The 20,658-nt window shown below is 51.4% G+C and overlaps 1 protein-coding gene across 1 annotated transcript; it reads right to left on the bottom strand.

Moving 5' to 3' along the window:
- Positions 1-482: 482 nt before the first annotated feature.
- On the bottom strand, positions 483-17,748 carry STK40 (serine/threonine kinase 40). Its single transcript, XM_054395375.1, has 11 exons — positions 17,685-17,748; positions 15,666-15,785; positions 13,859-13,944; positions 13,276-13,419; positions 11,932-12,159; positions 11,060-11,112; positions 7,914-8,029; positions 3,392-3,536; positions 2,629-2,748; positions 1,607-1,691; positions 483-880 (listed from the first exon to the last, which is right to left on the bottom strand). The coding sequence occupies exons 2-11, from the start codon at positions 15,775-15,777 to the stop codon at positions 662-664; spliced, it is 1,308 nt and encodes a 435-aa protein (XP_054251350.1). The 5' UTR covers positions 15,778-15,785; positions 17,685-17,748; the 3' UTR covers positions 483-661.
- Positions 17,749-20,658: the final 2,910 nt, after the last annotated feature.

Here is a 20,658-nt window from a genome sequence, read left to right as displayed (position 1 = left end):
CCACAGGTGGCTGCCACGGCTGAGGTGACAGCCAAGCCAGGTGGCATGGGAAGGACAGAGACAGAGTGGGTGCAGATGAAGGGAAGTGGGGGAGGTCTTAAGAAAACACTTCCAATTCCAGAACCTCCCCCCCCGGTAAATCTCAGCTTATTCAAACCACACGGAGCGAACGCCGGCGGCTGGCTCTCGGCAGCCACCACGCCTGCCAGGGAACCAGCTTCAAACCCTTGGTAGTCTTCTCCTTTCCCACAGGCTTTGCTCGATCCAGAGAACAGCATGGTTAAAAAGACAAAGAGAGGTAGATTACAGTCATGATTAAAAGCAGATTAGTCATCTAGGCTTCGATTTAAAAAAAAAACAAAAACAAAAAAAAAAAAAAAACCAAAACCAAAACCCAAGATTCCAGAAGATGCCAAGAGGTTGCTGCTGCTGCTTCCAAAAGTAGCTTCTGAAAAGAAAAAAATCCAAAAAAACCCCAAAAAACCAAAACAACAAAAAGTCTTCTCTCTCCAGAGCGAGTGGTGAAGTGTTCCTGGGGCAGAGCTCAGGACTGCTACATGGCTCTCCCCCACGGGACATTGGTATTGCTGTTGAGCTGTAGTAAGTAGGCGACGTGAAAAGGCAGACTGCAGGATGGTCCTTGTGCTCCTGGGGGGGGCAGCTACTTCCGAAGGTACCTCTGGGCCAGGATGGCTGCGTCCAAAGGGTTCATGGGCTGCGCGTCGTGGCCCAGGCGCCGCACGGGAGGGATGTTCCCGAACTGCCGCTTCTGCAGGAAGCTCTTGGCCTCATGCAAGGTGTTCTTCTCCTCAGCCAAGAGCAGCTGCTGCCTCATGTAGTTCTCGAACTCGTACTGCGAGCACTCCTCCGTCACCTTCACCTGCCAGAGAACCACCTCGTGAGGGCCGCGGTCCCACAGCTCCCCTCAGATGGTCCTCGGCTACCACAGCATCATGAGGTCTTCGTGCAGGAGCTGCACCTGCTGCCAGGTGTACAGGAAAGGCTCCCCAGTGCCATCAGAAGCAGAGGTCTGGAAACCTCAGAGCCTCTATCCTTGATGCAGCTCATCCCAACCTCACCAGGCACTCAAGGGCTGCAGCTGCCTGGCTCCAGCTCTCACATCCCCAAAAGCCCCATGGTGAGCAGGGAGGTGGGGGATCTCTGATGGCAACATCAACTGCAGCATCTCAGCCATGAGCTCCACCAAGGCTGTCCCCAGGCAGTGAGGTCACCAGCCCTCACTTCCAACACCAAATGTGCTGGCACGAATACAGGATGTTTGTTCCCACCACAGAACTCACTGGGGAGCCAGGGCCAGCAGCGTGGCCTCCTCCCAGCTCTCCCAGCACAGGGAGCTCTGGGCTGCATGTGAGGGACAAGTGCTGCCCCCAGCCAGCCCCGGGGCCAGCGAGCTCCCTTCCAGCTGGATGTGACCCCAGGTCCCAGCAGCATCATCCTTTCCTTCCGCTGCACAAGGACTCAGCTGCCTCACAGAGCAGCAGCCACAGCTGGGGCCTCACTGCCCTCGCCAGCTCAGAGGCCACTGGGGGCTGCCAGACTTGGCACAGCAGCACGGAGAAGCAGCTCCATGGAAAGCAGAACCTACCTCCTGAGGGTTTTCAGGGTTGGCCACTTGGTCATCGATGTCTGGCACCACTTGCAAAGGGCCACTCAGCGAGGACATGGACTGCCTGCGGGCACAGCACAGTGTCAGGGACCTGGGGGCATGGCCCCAGCTCACCCACCCTCACCCCACACCCTGGCCAGGGCAATCCCACCTGGGCACCCAAGTGTGGCACAGCACTGTCTGGGTGCCATTCCAGCTACTGCTGCTGAAGACAACCTCTCCAAACTCAACTGTCCTGCCATGAAATCATGTCAGAACCCCAGAGCTGCTTTACTTTCCTTTTTAAACAGGATGTGGAGCTCCAGAGCTCCTGCATAGGTAGGAGAGAAAACAGCCACAGCTCCAAAACTCACAGAGCTCCCTGCTGACTCGACAGACAGCACAAGAACTTGGCCCAGGCACACTGTGCTGCACGGACAGAAGGTCACAGAGCTGACCAGAGAAGCCTGCAGAGAGCAAACACCACCAGCATCCAATTCCACTGGAGTGGGCTACTGGAACCAACTCCCAGTTGGTTCATGCCAGACCTGGAGTCAGAGTTACCCTCAAAAGGCATCTCCCAGCCTGCATATTCCCACCTGTACCAGCATCTCCTGCTCTTCCCCTCTTGCCCTGCTTCCATGTAAGGGACAATGCAGAGCTAATTCCAAGCTGGTAGGAAGTGGCTGTGTTTGGCTGCAGCTCTTTGTCCACATCGTCTACTCCTGACCCTTGGACTTTATATTTAGAAATCCAATCTGGGGAGCACAAGGGCACAGCCTCCTGTACCCCAGTACTGCTCTCATGTCACTGCTTTACAGAGCCCAGCCTTGGTCACAACAACAAACATCAGCCAGGCCACTCTGGTTGTGGCCATCAAGCAGACACCAGCGGTTCAAAGAACTTTTTGTCATCTCAGAGCCTCCCCTGGTGTCCTGCTGGCAGCAGTCTGCTGGCCACAGCTGGAACAACACAGCCTGAGGCCAGAGAAGCCATTTCCTCCTCTCTCCTCTCAAACCTACCACGAAGCTATGATGGAGCTGAGAGAGTCCAGCACTTCAGAAGCCGTCAGGCGCTGCTGCGGGTCCAGGACCAGCAGCTTTCGGATCAAGCACACAGTGTTCTCTGAGACCCTCCCATCCCTGGGGGAGAGAAGGTGGTGAGGCAGAGGCAGCAGCAGGATGGTCAGGAACTAGAGAAGCCACCACTGCTCTGACCAAGAGACTTCAGAATTACCCAGGAGGTGGATTCCCAGGCCCTGTGGTGTGAGGCCATTCCCACCTCTGTACAAGATGTCCCAGCTCTGCTACTGCTTCCTATGCTGGCTCACATCCAGCTTTTCACCCCCCAGCCCTTCTCCACAGAGCTGCTCTCCAGCCCTTCAATCCAATCATCCTAGGATGAGAAGGAATGGATTGAAGCTTGAGAAGGGGAGATTTAGATTGGATATCAGGAAGACATTCTTCACAGCAAGGGTGATTAGCATAGGTTGCACGGGGAGGTTGTGGATGTCCCCTCCTTGGGGGTGTTCAAGGCTGGATGAGGCCTTGAGCAGCCTGGGCTAGCAGGAGGTATCCCTGCTCATGGCAGGGGGCTTGGAAGTAGATGAACTTCCAGGTCCCTTCCAACCCAAACCACTCTATGAATCTATGGTGCCTACTTCATGCAACCTTTGTTCTCGTTACCGCTGCAACCCTCAGGGGTTGGAGTGAAGCCCCTCCAGCCCCAGCTCTGCCAGCGAGGCCCAGAGCAGCGCCCCCCAGAGGCTCCCCAGGCCGTACTCACTCAGGGATGGTGTACTCTGCAGCCTTGATCTTGCGGAAGAGCTCCTGAGGTATGCTGTCGTAGAAGGGGAACTGGCCGTAGAGCATGGTGAAGAGCACCACGCCCAGCGCCCACATGTCACTGGGCTTCCCCCGGTACGGCCGCCCTGTGGCAAGGAGACACCAAAGGGACATCCTCTGTGACACTGCTCATCCCTGCAGCCCAACAGCAGCAGCAGCAGCAGCAAAGGCTCTGAAGCAGCCTCTGCCTGCGATTGTTTTCTCTGAGCAGGAATCGAAACCCTTGTGTCGGTGTGAGCTGAAATTCAACCCCCACCGACAATAACCAGGCTAGCTCAGTCTGGAAGCAAATGAAAAGCTGTATTTACAAGCAGAGTCTAAAATCTACAATGAAATGCAATGAATATGTACAAATATACAAAATTCACAACATTCACAAATATATACAATCAACAGAAAAGCACAACCGATCTCCCTTTGCTTCCCCCCAAGGGGACCCTCCCAAAGGGGCCTCTCTCTCCCAGGAGCTTCCCCCCAGACCTCCCTGGACAGAGAAGCAGAGTTAGTTAAGCAGAAAGTTGTTAACTTAGCTGCCAAGGTCAGTCGTGTTATCTTCAGCCAGAAGAGAAGAAGAAACAGCAACCAGACAGCCCAGCAACTGCCCCCACTGCCGAACGCAGAATGTGCAGAGTGCCTACTTTGTTTTGGGTAATAGTTCTTAAACATTTCTATCTATCCAATGGAAGTGTTTAGAACAATCGTTATTTTGCTTTCTTACACCCAATAGTGACTTATTTACATTCTTTCACTTTCTCTGTTTTGAACTTTGCAAGGAAAAAAAATTAAAAAGACAGTTTCAAACCATCACAACCCTCCAGGCTTCCGACTGCAGAACACCCAGAGGCCCTTTAGAGAGCCACAGAACGGTTTGGGTGGGAAGAGACCTTTCAAGGTCATCCAGTCCAACCCTCCTGCAGCCAGCAGGGACAGCTGCAAACTAGAGCAGGTTGCTCAGAGCCCCAGACAACCTCACCTGGATTGGTTCCAGGGATGGGGCATCTCTCACCTCTCTGGGCAACCTGGGCCAGTGTCTTGCTACCCTCAACAGAAGCATTTCTTCCTTCTCTCCAGTCTGAATCTCCCTCTCTCAGTTTCAAGCCATCACCCCTTGTCCTGTCACAACAGGCCCTGCTCAGAAGTCTGTTCCCAGATTTCTAACTGTCCCCTTTAAGCACTAAGAGGCCACCAGGATGTCTCCCTCCCTCTTCTCTTCTCCAAGCTGAACAACCCCATCCTTCTCAGCCTGGCCTCACAGCAGAGGGCTTCCAGCTCTCCCAGCATTGCTGTGGCCTCCTCTGGCCCCACTCCAACAGGTCCATGTCTCCCTAGCTGAGCACTCCAGAGCTGCCCCAGCACTGCATGGGGGGTCTCAGCAGAGGGGCACAATTCCCTCCCTGCCCCTGCTGCCTGCACTGCTGGGCATCAGCCCAGGACAGGATGGGGCTGGACTGGCAGCACTTGGTCCTGGCTCCTCTCCAGCTTTTCACCTCCCAGCATCCCTGAATCCTTCTCCACAGGGCTGCTCTCAATCCCTTCACCCCCAGCCTGTGCTGATCCTGGGGGTTGCCCTTTCCAAGGTGTCCCCACAGTAAATAATCACACTGCCCATCTCCACAGGGGTCTGCCCTTTGCTACAGAGAATGCCCTTGGTGTGATCCAAGAGCATCACGTAACCAGAGCTGCTGTGAGCTGTGCTGGAGCCCCCATCTCCCTCCTCTTCCCTGCACACTGCTGGCAGCCACTGAGCCTTGCAGGCTCCACAGATGGGCCCTGCTGCAAGTCCAAGCCAAAGGAGACAAGAATTTAAGGGGCAGTGGGAGGCAGAAAAGCAAGCCCAGGAAGATTTAGTGTTCTTTGATGGAGAGTGGCCCAAGACTCAAGCCATTCCCTGCTCCACAGGAAGGTCTGTGTGGAAGCACAAAGTCTCTCCACACCCAGCTCAGCCTGAGCCCATCCTGACGGGACTCTGCCTCCAGGATGAATCCAGCCTGTGGCACTGGAGCCTGCTGGGGAGCCGTGGAAGGGGCAGGATGGTGCCTCCCCTGCACAGAGGCATTCCCATGAGCTGCTGCAGCCCAGCACACCCTGGAAGCTGCTCCATGGCCGTGCTGGTTGGAAGCCCCTTTGATGACAGGATAAAGCCACAAGCAGCACATGGGTGAGGGTCAGAGAGCGAATCTCCAGCGCTGCACCACAGCACAGGGCTGAGGGAATGACTTCCTCTGACTCACACAGTGAGTCACTGCTGCAGCATTTGTTATTTGCACTAATTATTCTTTGCTTTATGTGCTCAGAAAGAAAGAAAAGGCACCTCTCCCTCCTCCTCCTCCTCCTCCTCCAGCTTTTCCTGCAGTGACATTTCAGCAGCCATCCCTCAGCAGAAGACAGCTTCTCCTGGAGACCCAAACCAGTGATTAATCCTTCAGGCGCCTTTCGCTTCCTCTTGCGCAGCAGCCTCGGCAGCGCAGACAGAGGGATGCTGAGTCTGAAGGTGGTGCTGAAGCCTGCAGTGCCCTCAAGTAACATTTCCCTCAATGCTCAGAGGGGAGCTGCAAGACTGAACCGTTTTGGGAGAGTGTTTTTAAGGGCCCAGGATGGGGCTGCAAAGGGCTTTTCAGAGAGACATCAGAGCTGGAGCACAGTGCGATGGTAACCCAAGGGCAGGGCCAGGAGGGGCTGCAGCAGGAATCTGGGACTAAGGCTGAGCTTTGCAGGGCCTTGAACAGCCTCAGCTGTGGGAGCAGTCAAAGGTGGCTCGTTCTGTGCCTGTGTGACCTGCAGACAGGTCAATCACCCCACTGCCAGGAGAGCCCTTGGAAGAACCATGGTGCCTGCAGCTGAGCTGTGCTGGCAAGAGTCCAGGACAGAGCAGCTCCCTGGACCAGCAGGAAGAAGCAGCTCCAGGCAGCCCTTACCAGACACCAGCCACTTGAGCTGCAACTGCTCCAAGCTCCTGCAGAGCAGTTGGCTCATATCATCCATCTGCTCACAGGGGCCTCAGGATATCCTGCAGAACAGGAAAGGCCTGCAAAAAGAAAACCCTCACCTCCTCGCCTGCCTCGGCTCCCTTCCTGGCTTGGTCCTGCCCAGGAGGGAAGCAGCCTCAAACCTGCCTGGCAGATCCCGAGGGAAGAGCTCAGCTATGTGTGGCTGCTGCTTGTGAACCTGACAACAGACACTGAGGGGAGTCCACTAGGTCTGGAAACACCCAGAAGAGCTCCCTCTGAGGACATTTCTGATCTACAGTAGCTCAAAATACCATAAATGAGTAAAGGCAAAGCTTCAGGGTGTCTTCAGCATTCCAGATATTATCCTAGCATAAACACAACAGCTGGGCAGGGGTTCTGGTGCACATCAGAGTGGTGTTGCCCAACCTGCTGCCAACCTGCCCAGAGAACAGCTGGGGCTCATCTGCTGACCACAGGTTTAGGCAGTTTCCAGCTGTCCAAAAGCCAGTGTGGCCCTGCAGATGGATGACCCTTAGCAAGGGGGATGCATTAGGGGTGATCCTGGACTGCAGAGGGAATTCCAAAGGGATTTTTATCTGTGTTCCACAATGTGAGCTAAAGCACAGTAACTGGAGTCTGTATAGACTTCTGGAGAGATTGCCTCAAGACAAACAGTCCCAAGTGTAAATGCACCTTTCACTACTCTCGTCAAGTTCACCTAGATGAGAGCAAGAAAAACTCCAAAAAAAACCTCAAATCCCCCAAACAAAGCCTTAGTCACTGCCCTGGCAACAACCTTAGAACACCCCCAGCCTGCTCAGCTCTTGCCAACACAAAACTTAGCAGCATGACAGACACTTCACTGAAGAGAACCCTCCTGAAGCTACATGTTTCTGACAGCCCTGTGCACTGCAAACAGTTAAAAGGCAGGAGGACATCAGACAGAGCTGTTCTTGGCCAGACTTCTGCTTGAGGCCTCTGCTGGAGACAAGGCACAGGCCAGACTGCTGGAGACAGGACACAGCCCCAGCAGACTGCTGGTCTGGCCTGCTGTGATCATTCCTTTAAGTAACTCTCAGTCAGCCCAGAAGGTCGATAGTTGCCCTCTGGAAGCAAGCAGCAGCTGCAGCAACTGCTCCTCTGTGTCCAGCCTGGAACAAACTGAAATTATGGTGGAATTTGGATCCAGCTGAGGGATTCACCTGCAGCTTAAGAGAAGCCTCAGGAGGAAGATTCAGACATGGGCAGCAAAATCTTGTCTGCAGTCAAACAGATTTAGGAACAGGCAGAAGTTTTGAACTGGCTTTGAAGCTCAGCCTAGCCTGAATTTAAACTCCATACACTCCCAGATGGAAAAACCAGACCAAGTCTCATAATTGGACCCCAATTAAGAGGCTCCCCCAGAAGGAGGGTTACAGAGTGGAACAGGACTGAGGTGGTTTCCATTTATTGTCAAGAGGCAGAAAGCAAAGCAGGCAGTGTGAGGCTGTGAGCTCCCACTGAGGGGCTGCCTACCGCTGAGCACGTCCGGGCTGATGTAGGCAGGGCTCCCACGCTGGTCCTTCAGCAGGTCATCCTCACTCACCAGGTGCTTCCCCAGACAGAAGTTGGTTATGGTTATTCGATGAGTCCTGGGGAGAATCAGGAGGCATCAGTCAGCAAGGGCCATCTGCATGAGCCAGACAGCACCAGCTGAGGCAGTCAGCACTGAAACACAGCTGCGTGTCCGTGGGGCTGGCTGGGAAGGACGAGCGGAGGTGTGAGATCAGCTGCAGGGGGCCCACAGCTGTCAGCAGGGCTGGCAAGACTCTTACCAGGGGGATGAGGAACCTCTCTCCATAGGACAATGCCTATGCTCAACCTGAGCAGCAGGTGCACCTGTAGCAGTCAGCACAGGGTGCTCAGTAACCTGCCCTCAGCCATGCAGCCACCTTCTGGCCAGGCTCCAGGAGCATCCCAGCCAGCAGCACAGCACCAGGACCTGCACCTCTGTGCCTGCAGACCATTGCTGGCTGTCAATGTTAACAAAGTGAACTGCTCACTGCCCCCTGCACTTCCCAGCTACCACCTCTAAAGGCATCTTCCCCACACAATGTTTCCTGGAGGCTGAGGGAAAGCATCCTGCAGAAGGTCAGCCCCATCCCTGCCTGCTGTGCACCATCACCAGAGGAGCTGCAGGGGCCTTTGATCAGTGAACTGCTTTTGTCTTGCCCACCAGTCCCACAGCAGGACCCTGGTGGCAGTTTTGCCTGCTCTGCAGGACTGCTTCACACCCAAGTGCATGGAACAGAGAAAGTCTAAAGCAATATCCACAGGTTCCCCCCTCAGATGAGGTGAGAGCTGCAGGTACACAGCTGCACTAAGATCTCCCTAACTCCCCTATGGCACCACCAGCTCCAACTAATTCATTTTTCCAGGGAAATGAGTTCATGACAAGATTACAACCACACTTCACAGATTCACAGAATGGTTTGGGTTGGAAAGGACCTTAAAGATCATCCAGTTCCAAGCCCTGCCATGGGGAGGGACACCTCCCACTAGCCCAGGTTGCTCAAGGCCTCATCCAACCTGGCCTTGAACACTTCCTCCAGGGAGGGGGCACCCACAACCTCCCTGTGCAACCTGTTCCAGAGCCTCACCACCCTCACTGCAAAAGAATTTCTTCCTAATCTTCTGTTCCCTCAGACAATTTGGATTTTAACACACAACTTAAAGGACTGAAGAGGAAAGCACTGTCTAGAAGCTGTCTATATTCTTGCACAGCATTACACAACTGGAGCCTGAGAGCATGAATTAAATCAGTCAAAATAACCAAAAAGTATTGCCAGCAAATCCAACAGACAAGTGAAATAAAACCACGTGTGGGCTGGCAAGGGAGAGCTGATTATTAAGAAAGACAGACTTGTGTTTAAGAAGTGTTAGCTTCAACTGTCAGGAGACATCCCTGCTGGAAAACAATCTGCAGGATTTGTTGGAGATCTCCAAGGCTGAGTGCTCTAAAGGACACCAAAAGGTTCAGGGCTGCTTGGTTTTATTTAGTCACTGAAATCTGATCTAATCTGTAATCACCCAACTGCTGCAGTGGCTAATTGGAAACCTTGGGAGGCTTTAAGGTCTGCATCCCACAGGGGACAACATCGGAGGGGTCCTCACTAGCCTGGGGTGCCATGGGCCTGGTCAGGACTCTGCAGTGCTGCACAGCTACCTTCACCCCATGCCAAGAGAGCAGACCTGGCTCAGCTGTTGGAACAGAACAAACAATCCTGCTCAGCCCTGGTCCTCTCCATGGTGATCTATTCTTGTGCCTCACCCACCCTTCCACATGACTCACTGCTGTAGAGGCTACAGATCTGCCTCACCAGAGCTCATGGTCTTGCTAGTAAAAAAGCCAAACCAGAGCACGTCATAGCAGAAATGACTTGGGCAGGCATGCTCAGAGCTCCAAACACCTCTCCCTTCCTGCTGGAGGGAGCAGGATGCTCCACCTTGCCCGGAAAAGAAGGAAAGCTCTGGGTGGATCCTTTAAAGCAGCAACCTTTGTCTGCAAGAAGGAGAATCAAAGCAGCGGAAGAGGTTTATCTTCAAGCAGCTCTTTAGAAAGGGTTTAAAACATTTAGAATGTTTTCCAGGGGCACTCATTTCACAGGGGGTCCTGAAAGCCACCAGCTGCTGTGTGTGAACTAAGGAGTTCAACCTCCATAGGTAAAAATCTGTGCTTTCAAACAGCATTGGGAGATGGCAGGAAGGAGTGAGAAGAGTGGATCTGTGAGCTCTGCAGAGACTCTGGAAGCCTGCAGACCTAAAGCCTTCCGATTTTATTTATTCCACAGAAACCCAGAGAGTGTGAAAAGAATGAATTCCACTCGTTCCTAGAGTCAGTGCTCAGTATTTAGGCAGCAGTGTAATGAGGGACACAGCAGAGCATCCCAACTTGCCAACTAAGTCACAACATAACCCAAGACAGCAAAAAAACTCCAAGGAGGCACCAAGCAAAGCATCCATTGCCAGCAGCTACCTCTGCTGGGGGTGAACTTGGTGCCCCACTGATGTCTCCCTGAGGGCTGCTCCCTCTGTGCCTGCAGCTTCCTGGACATGAGGGCATCATGAACTGAGGCCTGCAGCAAAGCAGTGGATGGGAACAAGGAAGCTGTTTCAGGCACAAACACAGGCCAGACAGAGGGACTTTTGTTTAGATAAGTAAATATTTCACAGCTAGCAAAAACACAGCAGTGCCACAGCCAAAAGATTTAACACTGCTCTGCTTATAGCACAGGCTGCAGCACTGGGGATCCTTTGAGCAGGCTGGAAAGGGAATGATGGGAGCAGCAGCACATTTTAATTCCTTTACATATAAAAATTTCTCTTGCAGGCTTCTGAATTACTACAAAAATTCATTTTCAGAACCCAGAATCCAAATGAAGTGCTGCCATGGGGTCACTAAGCTTGGTGGAAGAGAGAACTCTCCAAGTTGGGCTCAGTTCATGTTTGGAGGTGAATTCCTCACTCTGTATTTTTTGGGTTTGTATTTTTGCACAGCCTGCTGCCAGCTCCCTCACCCTTCTCCCAACAAGTGCTGTCTGTGGCTGTGTTTCCAACAGAAAGCTGCTTCAGGGAAGGAACATCAGGCAGCTACCAGAGCAGCAGCTCCCCAGCAGACTTACCTTTTGTTTAGCACCATGTTTCCTAGTTTCAAGTCTCTGTGCACAATATTTTTCTGTAAAATATAGAAGAGTGTCCCATGAGCAAAAGCACCTTTGTTACAGCAGTGTAAGTCTGGTAGCTGGGCAGAAGCACCAAGTATCCTGACATCCCATCATCTGCATTCTCAGAGATAACCCAGCTCAAGGTTTCATGGTGGATCCAGGTACTTGGTGCACTTCATGTTTTGGTTCTGGTCAGGACAGAACAAGCAAACCTTGGAACACAAAGACAGACTGACTGCAAGTGAGACCTGAAACTTAAGTGTCCAGGCCCAGTAAGATCAGCATGATGGACATCCCCTTAAAAGCAATGTGCTTCCCTGCTCTGCCAAGGAAGGAGGAGTGTCCCTTCTCACAGGATAAGCAGCCAAACACCATCAGAATCTGTTTTTGTTAGAGTAATTTCTAGCTCATCGATTTCCAACTTGTAGCTTGAGGTTCTGACCTCAGAAATCAATTCTTACATTGTGATTTATTTTGCTTTGAAAGGAAATAGCTTGAAGTGTTTCCTGCATTTGATTAGCCTCTGCTCTCCTCTTGGACTGCCCTTTCTGAGGTCAGGAACACTGTGCTTCACCTGATCTGCTCTTTGTCCAGCTGGCCCCTCTCCACAGTCAACAAACCCCACGTTATCACTGAGAACCCTGCAGGGAGGGGAAGGCTCTTTTCTGGCTTGGGGCATGAGGGCTTACGCAGAACACTGCTCTGGGGAAACAGCTGAAACTTCCATCCTCTGTCACCTTGCCTCCACTGCCTGCACAGGGAAGTTTTAGAAGATCCCAAGGTGGGAAAAGGGAAGCTTGCAGCACTGCAAGGAGCACCAAAGGTCTCACCTTATGTAATGCTTCTACCACTCGTACCACATCGTAAAATATCACCACCGTCTCCCGCTCGCTCAGCCTCTTCTCCTTAATGACATAATGCTGCAGATTGATCAGATCTGCTGTTTTGTCACTGAAATCATGAGCACAGAGACAGTCTAACACCAGACAGATCCGCTTCTTCATCTTCCTGACCATTCTGTTGGCTTCGAGGTCTTCTATAATTTCACAAGCCCGGTCCTGCAGGGAGGCAAACGAAGGAGCGGTGGTTTGGGGGAGCTCTCTGGGCAAACGTCCTGACACAGAGCACTGATGAGTGAATGACTGGTTGGGGGATCTCAAAAGAAGCAAATGCAATCCCCGTGCTTGAGCTTTGCACCCAGCTGGAGTTGCAGAAAGAAGATTGATGGAGTCACCATCCCTGGAGGTGTTCAAGAAGCATCTGGACGTGGCACTTTGGGGCATGGTTTAATGGCCATGGTGGTGTCAGTGGTTGAGCTTAATAATCTTAGAGGTCTTTTCCAACCAAAACAATTCTATGATACAAGATCCTTGCTTGAAGAAGCCCTTGAAGTCTGTGCTGGTTGGCCAGCTGTGCATGGCAGCACTGATAACCTTTACACACACCCAGACACCTTCAGCTAAAACCCAGACAGGCTCCACAGAGGTACAGACTCTCAATACTGGGGACCCAACAGCTCATTAAGGAGCAGAACAGAAATCTTAAGACACTATTAACAGTTCTTCCATAGCCATTAAACACACACAGCTGAGTTGGACATTTAGCTTGTTTAAGATGTAGTCCAGATGGCCCTCAAGTGAAAAGTGTTGACAAAAGGTAACCAGCAAGCACAGGACCACCAGCATTCAAACCAGTGACTCCTATCAGCCCATCACACCCCAGAATCAGCTCTGAAACTGTTACCAGTAACACAGCCCTGATGGGCACCTGGACTGTTTTAACCTGCTCACAGTTTCTTGGCAGTCTGTCCCCTCTTAGGAGCCACCACCACGCAGTACAGAGACTGGAGAGCACCAGTTCAGCTCTCCAGGCTGCTCTATTTGCCAGTGCAGCAGCTCTTTTCCTGTTTGAAAGGGACACTGCTGAGTGTCTGTCCCACCTCTGAATGCTCTCACATTTCCCAAACCCCAAACCCTGTCACATTCCCTTGACTCCCAAAAGCCTCTGCCACAAAGGTGCTCGTCTGAAGCAGCAGTAGTTAACCTCAGGGGTGTGCTGCTGCTAATTCTTCAGACACCAGAACAGGCTCAGCACAAACTGTACATGGAACAGAAGCAGCTGGAGCCCAGAGCAGTGCCTGGCACTCACCCAGCCTGGGCACTGAGCAGTCTTACCTGGAAGAGCCCGTGGTGATGCACCACTCCTTCCTGGTTGTGGAGCAGGGAGAGCAGGGAATACTCCGTGTGCAGCAGCATCTTACCCTGTCGTTCCTCCTGGGTTTCTATTCCTTTGTCACCCCTTTCCTCTAAGGTGAGAATCTGCAGGAAAAGGGAAAAGACCTCTATAGTTCCCAGAAAAAAAAAACAAATGCTTGCAAATCTCTCTCATTTTAGGTATTCACATGTGTTTGACAGCTGATGCAGCACACTTGGCACAAACCTGCCTCAACTCCCCTCTGTACAGAGTGCACAGCAGGAGCTCCGTCAGCACAGAAAAGCTGCTCAGGTGGCTTCCCCCCAGGTGGTTTGCCCCACTGGATCCACCCCCATTTTGGGCAGAGTGGGACACATCAGAGGACTCCTGGGCAGCAGCACAGCTGGCGCAGAGGCCTCATCTCAGGGCTACCCTCACCACCAGATCCACATCTGGCAGCACTGCACACTGGTTCAAGCCCACACCACTCACTGCCAGTGCTTCTGTCCCAAGAACTGAAGTCAGAGCAGCCCTAGGGTCCTGGAAGCTCTGCAGTTTGCTTACCTTTAGCTGGTAGAAGTCATCAGTCCCATCTTTTCTTGCCAAACACTGAACAATACTTGGCACAGGGGAGTTACCTAAACGTGGACCTAAGAGCACAAAGCAAAAACAGACTTGTTTGTCTTCAAGCAGCAATGACTAATTCAGGGTTACATCAGTACCAAGTGTCACACACTTGACACCAGTTTAAACTAAGTTCCCTTACTGTTTTTTTTTCCAGTAGACTAAGAACCTTTCCACAAACTACCAGCTGAAAAAAAAAAAAAGAGAAATCCAAACCCATTACTGAGCTCTGATTTTTTTTTTTTGGACAAAGTTTCATTTGTTCACCAGAGAAAACCTTTACCCAAGCCCACACGTGGCACGGCTGTTTGAAAGCTTCCCATTTCTGCATGCCTGAACCATGCCAGCTTTCACTGGCAACACCCATGGCAACTGCAGCTACCACACCTCTCTGAAGCCAGCTGCACCTCAGCTCAGGTACACCAGAGCAGTCCAAATCTCCAGTTAACACACAGCCTCCACTCTTCAGTTTAAAATCCATCAGCTTCAAATTGATGAGCCACTGCTTTCCACCCTGAAGTCCCTCATGGGCTGTTTTATGTAACTAGTTCTCACCTAACAACCACTCCAGCAGCTCTCAAAAGCTGCCAGAGTGGTCTTGCCTTGGCACACACTGCTTACAAAGACCACTAGTGTGCTGTTAAGCTGCCTACAGGATGATCTGACAGCATGGAACTAGATGATCTTTAAGGTCCCTTGCAAACCAAACCATTCTGTGATTCTATGATCTTCTTCTCACTGGGATTCACAGGGAAAAAGTCAACTTCTTGTGGCCTTCCAGTACTTAAAGGAGTTTCTAAAAAAAAGATGGGGACAGAGGTTTGAGCAGGGCTTGCTGTGACAGGACAAGGGGTGATGGTTTTACACTGTTAGAGAGAGATTGAGGCTGGAGAGAAGAAATGTTTTACAGAGAAGGTTGTGAGAACTTGGCCCAAGTTGGCCAGAGAGGTGGGAGATGCCTTGGGGATCCCTGGAACCATTCCAGGTCAGGTTGTTTGGGGCTCTGAGCAACCTGTTCTAGTTGCAGATGTCCCTGCTGACTGCAGGGGGATTGGACTAGGTGAATTTTAAAGGTCTCTTTCCACCCAAATCATTCCATATTCCAGGCAAGCAGCGTTGAACAACTCCTTGGAGCTTTAACCAAAAGCCCCCTGAATGAATCCGTTCTTTAACAAAGTTTAAGAAGGGAGTTTCAAAAAAAGAGGAAAAAACCCAAACACAAAAACCCCAGGCAAAAGCAAAGGCTCCTGTTTCTCTCCAGAGCCCAGCCTGCCTTGCTGTGCCACTGTTCACAGGATGTTAGGGGTTGGAAGGGACCTCTGGAGATCTTTCAGTGCAACCCCCCTGCAAGAGCAGCACCACAGAATCACACAGGAACACATCCAGACAGGGCTGGAAAGGCTTCAGAGAAGGAGACTCCACAACCTCTCTGGGCAGCCTGCTCCAGAGCTCTGTGACCCTTACAGTAAAGAAGTTCTTCCTCACGTTGAGGTGGAACCTCCTGTGCTGGAGTTTCCTTGCCCTATCCCAGGGTACAAGTGAGCAGAGGCTGTCCTTTCCTTACCCAGCCTTGGCTTGTCTGGCTGCAGAAGCTCCAAGGGCTGCTGCTCTGCTGCCTGGAGGAGACTGCCCTCTGAGCCAAGGCACTAAATGACACATCTGCTTCGCCTCATTTTATGGCACCTTTTCTTTTCAGTTTTGCAATCAGCAGCTCCCTTGAAACCTGAGGGAAACCCTCCCTGCTTACCTAGGATGAAAGGGCCAGCTCTCTTGGCATTGTTTCCAGAAATCCCTGCACAAAGAGCTTTTGCCTTAGTGGATGTTTCCCCAGCTCCTCTGTCTGATGCTCGCCGCTTCATCCTCGGCTCTTGAAAGAGAAAGAAGATCACAGATGATGAGCAGCTGAATTCATTTTCTCCTGCTACCATTTATTTGGTCCTGGAAGGCTTTCACCCACTGCCTCACTGGTGTCTCTGCCTACTTGTGTGTCTACAGCAAGCCATGGCTCACTACTGAGAGCCCAGCTGTGGGCTGGAGCCTTGGGTGTGTTTCTGAAGGGATAACTCAGTCTCCTTACTCAAAGGTTTCCTGCAACAGTTGTTTGAGAGAGAGAGTGGGAACAGGTCAAAATAATAAAAGCTTGGTTTAACAGCAAAAGCAATGCAAATGAACATATTCCAAAGAGACTCTGAAAGCCCCAAGTTATCCCTCTGGGTGGATGACTCCTCCTGGTTCAGACCATGGGCTCTGGTGGGTACAGAGGGTGTCCCCCCGCAGGCACTGCAGCCAGCTCACCCAGTTCACTGGGAAGGCTCAGCCAGGAACACACAAAGCTCACTGACCACAAAAATGAGCAACACCTTTCACCTTTTCCAGCAAGAGCCCAGAAAACAAACATGCCACTTATGGTGAGATTCAGATCATTTGAGAAGGAGTTCTCCAAAAAGGTGGTTTTAGTCTTAAACTAAGCCCTCCTCTCTCTTGGCACCTCTTGAGCTCTAACCTTTATATTTTATCTCTGTCTACATCAAACACAGCTGAAATTTGGAGTCCAACAGGCAAAACTCTCACTGCAGCCTGCACATGCAGGAGTTGGTGATTTGTTTGGAATTACCACTCTATTTTACCTGCCTCTAAGGGATGTTCCAGTGGCAGGAGGCACTGTGGTGCCAGCAAGTGTGGGCCCTTGCACCACCACTCCACATGAAGAACAATTTCACCTCCTAAGTGTGAATCTCTCACTTTGCATCCACATAAGTTACTCAAGGTCCACACATCACTACAATTCAGCACAACCAACCAGAAGCTTGACTAACTCCTAGTTATAATTCAAGCCTTTGTGACTAAAACTTCTTCCCCAAAGGAAAGTCTGGGGGTCAGTTTAGTAGGCAAAGAACCTCTGGGGCTTGCTACCAGGCTTCACACACTGCTTGCCAACATCAGCTACAGCAAACTCATGTCTTGCTCCCAACACACCTCCTCTTCACCTTTATCTCGTGGAAAATAGTTTGAAAGGCTTTCACAAACCTCTAGACATGAAATGCTCATGCTCTAACATTTCAAAGATTGTGTTTTGGAGGGGTGTGTAGGGGAGAGGAGGAACTGAGCACAGATCCATTTCCTTACTCTGAGCAAGTGCAAACTAAGTTCTGGTGCTCTTCCCTAAGAGTTTAGGCAGTAGGAGAGTGGGAAAATATTTTGGGGTGGTTGTTGTTTGTTTGTAAAGAGTCCCAGTGTCTCACCAGGCAAGAGACTGATAAATCACCAGGCTGTGAATGAAGCTCACCCTCTGGCAGTCCCACCCACTCTGTGGACACAAGGGTGAGCTCACTGCATGAACCCATCCAGCAGTACCTGTCACTGACATCAGAGATAGCAAGAGATAAGGGCAGAAGCCTTGCAGCAGGCTTTGCAGCCCTGCACTGCTGGCTTCCACCACCCTTCAGATCTCAGACCAGCCCTGCCAGGCCCAGCTGGATGAACAGAACAAAGTCCTGAGCCACGTGTGCTCCCTGAGCTGCTCATTCTGCCTCCCTGACCTAGTATTTGATCGCGCCTTATAAAATTCTCCCCTCCTTGCAACATCATCCTCCTCACCATCACCACCACCATCATCATCATCCCTGCTGGAAAGGGATGAGTAACGTTTCCACCGGAGAAACCCCACTGCACAGAAACTCTGAGCTCATGCCTGTTGTGCAATGCAGGCTGGAGGAACGGCTGGTGCAAACGGCGTTATCGTAAACAAAATAATCGGAGCACTCACGTAGTTCAGCATCAACTCTATCTTTACTCTTCTTCCAAACTAGGTTTTCCAACGTCTCAGGAGACAGGAGTCATCACCCTGGAGAAGGCTGGATGGTCGAAAGGTCGAGGACTCTGTAATGTGAAACGAGATACACTTGATGCTGCGGGTCTGGATTATTCTTGATTACGATAACGTGGAATGCACCAAGCCCCTGCAGAACTGAGATGTCTCTGTTTGGCTTGGCTCACACGAGGCCTGAAGCTCCTGGCAGCACGTGAGGGAATTAAAGGGCTCTTGAAGTTCACTCCCCAAAGAGTCACAGACACATGGCCCTGCACAGCAAGACAAACAGAAGCATCAACAACCTCCAGAGGCGTTTTGTGATGTGAGACACTCTCAGAGCCGAAACAAACATCTTCTCCACTGGAACCTCCACCATGGGGTCCTAGCAGGCCCCTCCTTTTCAACAGGATCTTACATAAACCCAAGTTAGCAACAGAGCCACGACAGAATCTTCACCACTGGGAGCAGTTTCTAATCATAAGAGTTAATATTTGAAGTTTGGACTCCATCATCCTCACAGAATGGAAAGGACCTTAAGAGATCATCTGCTCTTGAACACCCCCAGGGCTGAGAAGGACTTGAACAGAGCAATTTCTGCAAAAGGCAAAGGACACTGAATTTTATTCTTAGCAAATCCCCACTGCAATGAGCAAACGAGTACCCAGCTGTTAAAGGCAATCTTGTGCCACTTATGGCACTCTACCCAATCTCCTCACTCAGCTCCTGCTGCATTGTGAGGCAGTGAAGGCAGCAAAGCTCCTCCGAAATCTCAGCAGCACCCACAGGGTTACACAGGAGCACCTCCAGGCTCCTTTGGACTGAAGGAGAGTTGGGTGGAAGGAAAGAGAAGAAAACTGAGGGCAGCTGCTGTGAAAAAGCAGGAAGGCTGTTGTCTTTTCTGCATGTTGTGTAACTCTAAGTAGAGCAAAGAAATTGGTCAAAAGGGCACAGGACCTCCTTGTGCAAGCCTCCGGCAGAATGGGTAGCATCCACTAGGCACAGGGCTAAGAACAGGACCTTTGGACAGGGTTTAAGGAAAATAAGCCAAGAGCAGCACTGCAGGAGGCCTCTCCCTGAGGAGCCAGCAGGTGTTTTCTACCTGCAGACTGATTTAATCTTGCCTTGAGCTGGGCTGAGACAAAGCTTCAAGCTTCACGCAGAGCTGGTAGCGCTCAGATACCCACAGCTGAGCTACATCCTGCAAGAATAAGCTTGAAATGTTTTAGACAAAAGCCACAATGAACTGGATGGCTTTAAATGATTCCACAGCTGTAAGGAGAAACAGGAGGCTCCAGCAGCCCTTGGTGTTCAGACCTGGAGCAGGACCCAGTCCTGTGGGCGTCCTGTCCCACGAGCCACATGTGCTGAATCGATGCGACAGCAACAGCAGCCTCAAGAGAGCATCTGAGATGTCTGCAAAGATCCACAACAAACCCACCCACCCCTTCAACAACCCCAGCCTTAGGTACTGATGTGGTGGGGTTCACTGTCCCCTCCTCCAAACCCCAAACTGAGTCAAACCACCCCCGCCCCAGCAGCTGTGACAAAAACGCTCTCAGGCAGACGATGAAATTCCCCAAACCCATTACTTAAGAGCTCTAATGTGATATGTGCAATAAATCAAACATCTTCCAGGGGAAGCATCTGAAGCTTCTTACTGTGCTAGCTGGGACTTTAATAGAGTTATTAATCAAATAATTAGGAGCCCTAACATCTTTGAATTACGTAGCTTAAGGAAATTGTCTAATTCCCTGAATTACTGCACAGGGTTCCAGTGCCCAGCATAACAACAAAGGCAAACAAGAGAGGAGGAAATGGACCTTTTCATCTCAGATTAAAGAGCTGGCAGGTCCTGCAGTCCAGCAGCCACAGCTAAGAGCTGAAGCAGGAACAAAAAAAAAAAAAAAGAAAAAAAAAGTACCTTTGGGGCGTGAAGAGGATTAGTCAGCAGCACAGGAATTAGTTAAGTCACTGGAGCAGCTGATAGAACCTCCACAATACTTTCAGTTGTTTTATCTTGCAACCAGGGGACAAAATGAGTTGGGTAATATTTACACTTTCCAGGCTGCTGTCTGGCAGCCCCAAAAGTGTCCTACCCCTGATCCCTGCACGTATGGTGATGGGATGAGCGTGGCAACCAGCAGGTGATGATGGAGCCCACCAGCATCTGTTAGAAGTTCAGGGCTGTTGAGGGCAAGCCCCTTCAGCAAGGAGCTCACTCTGTTGAAAGAAAACTGCCTATGGGATTATGTCCCACTCCGCCTGTCCACTCTGCTCCCAGCCAGCACAGGCTCAGCCTTTGCAAAAACAGAGCTAAAAATATTGATTCAAACGAGCAGCATCAGGCAGCACCTTCTAACCACCTAATTAACAGGATTTATCCGTGATGATTAATCAAGGTCGACATTTAGGCCTGGCTCAAGAGAAGCAATGTTGGAAATGACCTAAAAACCTCCAGGAACATGAAGTGAGTAAAACTGATGGTCCAGCTTCCCAGCTTGGGAAGAAGCAGGTCGGTGTCACTGCGAGGAGCAGCAGCCCTGGAGCGCTGCCACACGCTGGGCAAACCTGGACAGCTCACACCCGAGTCATCGGCACTCCCAGAGCCTCCATTCCCATTGGAAAAGCTTCCCTGGGAAGAGGCGGAGCTGGGATTAGGCAGGTGCGTGGAGGAATCGCTGCTAGGGGATTGCAGGGAAGGTTTGCTGGGCAGATCCCAGGCAAGGCAGGGGTGTGGGAAGGAAGAGCTGCCACAGCAGGGGCAGGAGGGGTGGCCAAGCACCACGATAGGGTCACTGTCCAGGAACATTAATTCCAGAGAGGCATTGGACCACTCTGTACGAGACTGACAATGAAACCCAAAGCCCATTAATGACTCAGAGCTACCAGTGCAGCCCCTGCACTGCTCCTTCCGGGAGGGGAAGTCTTC

The sequence above is a fragment of the Indicator indicator genome, chromosome 33 (assembly GCF_027791375.1).
Source record: "Indicator indicator isolate 239-I01 chromosome 33, UM_Iind_1.1, whole genome shotgun sequence".
Taxonomy (NCBI): Eukaryota; Metazoa; Chordata; class Aves; order Piciformes; family Indicatoridae; genus Indicator; species Indicator indicator.
This window is presented reverse-complemented; position numbering and strand designations above follow the sequence as displayed.

Excerpts from the sequence above, each read along its gene's own strand:
- STK40 (XM_054395375.1), bottom strand. The coding sequence starts at position 15,777 with ATGAAGCGGCGAGCATCAGACAGAGGAGCTGGGGAAACATCCACTAAG. Across the intron at positions 13,945-15,665 it reads AGCTGGCCCTTTCATCCTAG|GTCCACGTTTAGGTAACTCC; the intron begins GTAAGCAGGGAG and ends TTGTGCTCTTAG. Across the intron at positions 881-1,606 it reads ACCCTGAAAACCCTCAGGAG|GTGAAGGTGACGGAGGAGTG; the intron begins GTAGGTTCTGCT and ends GTTCTCTGGCAG.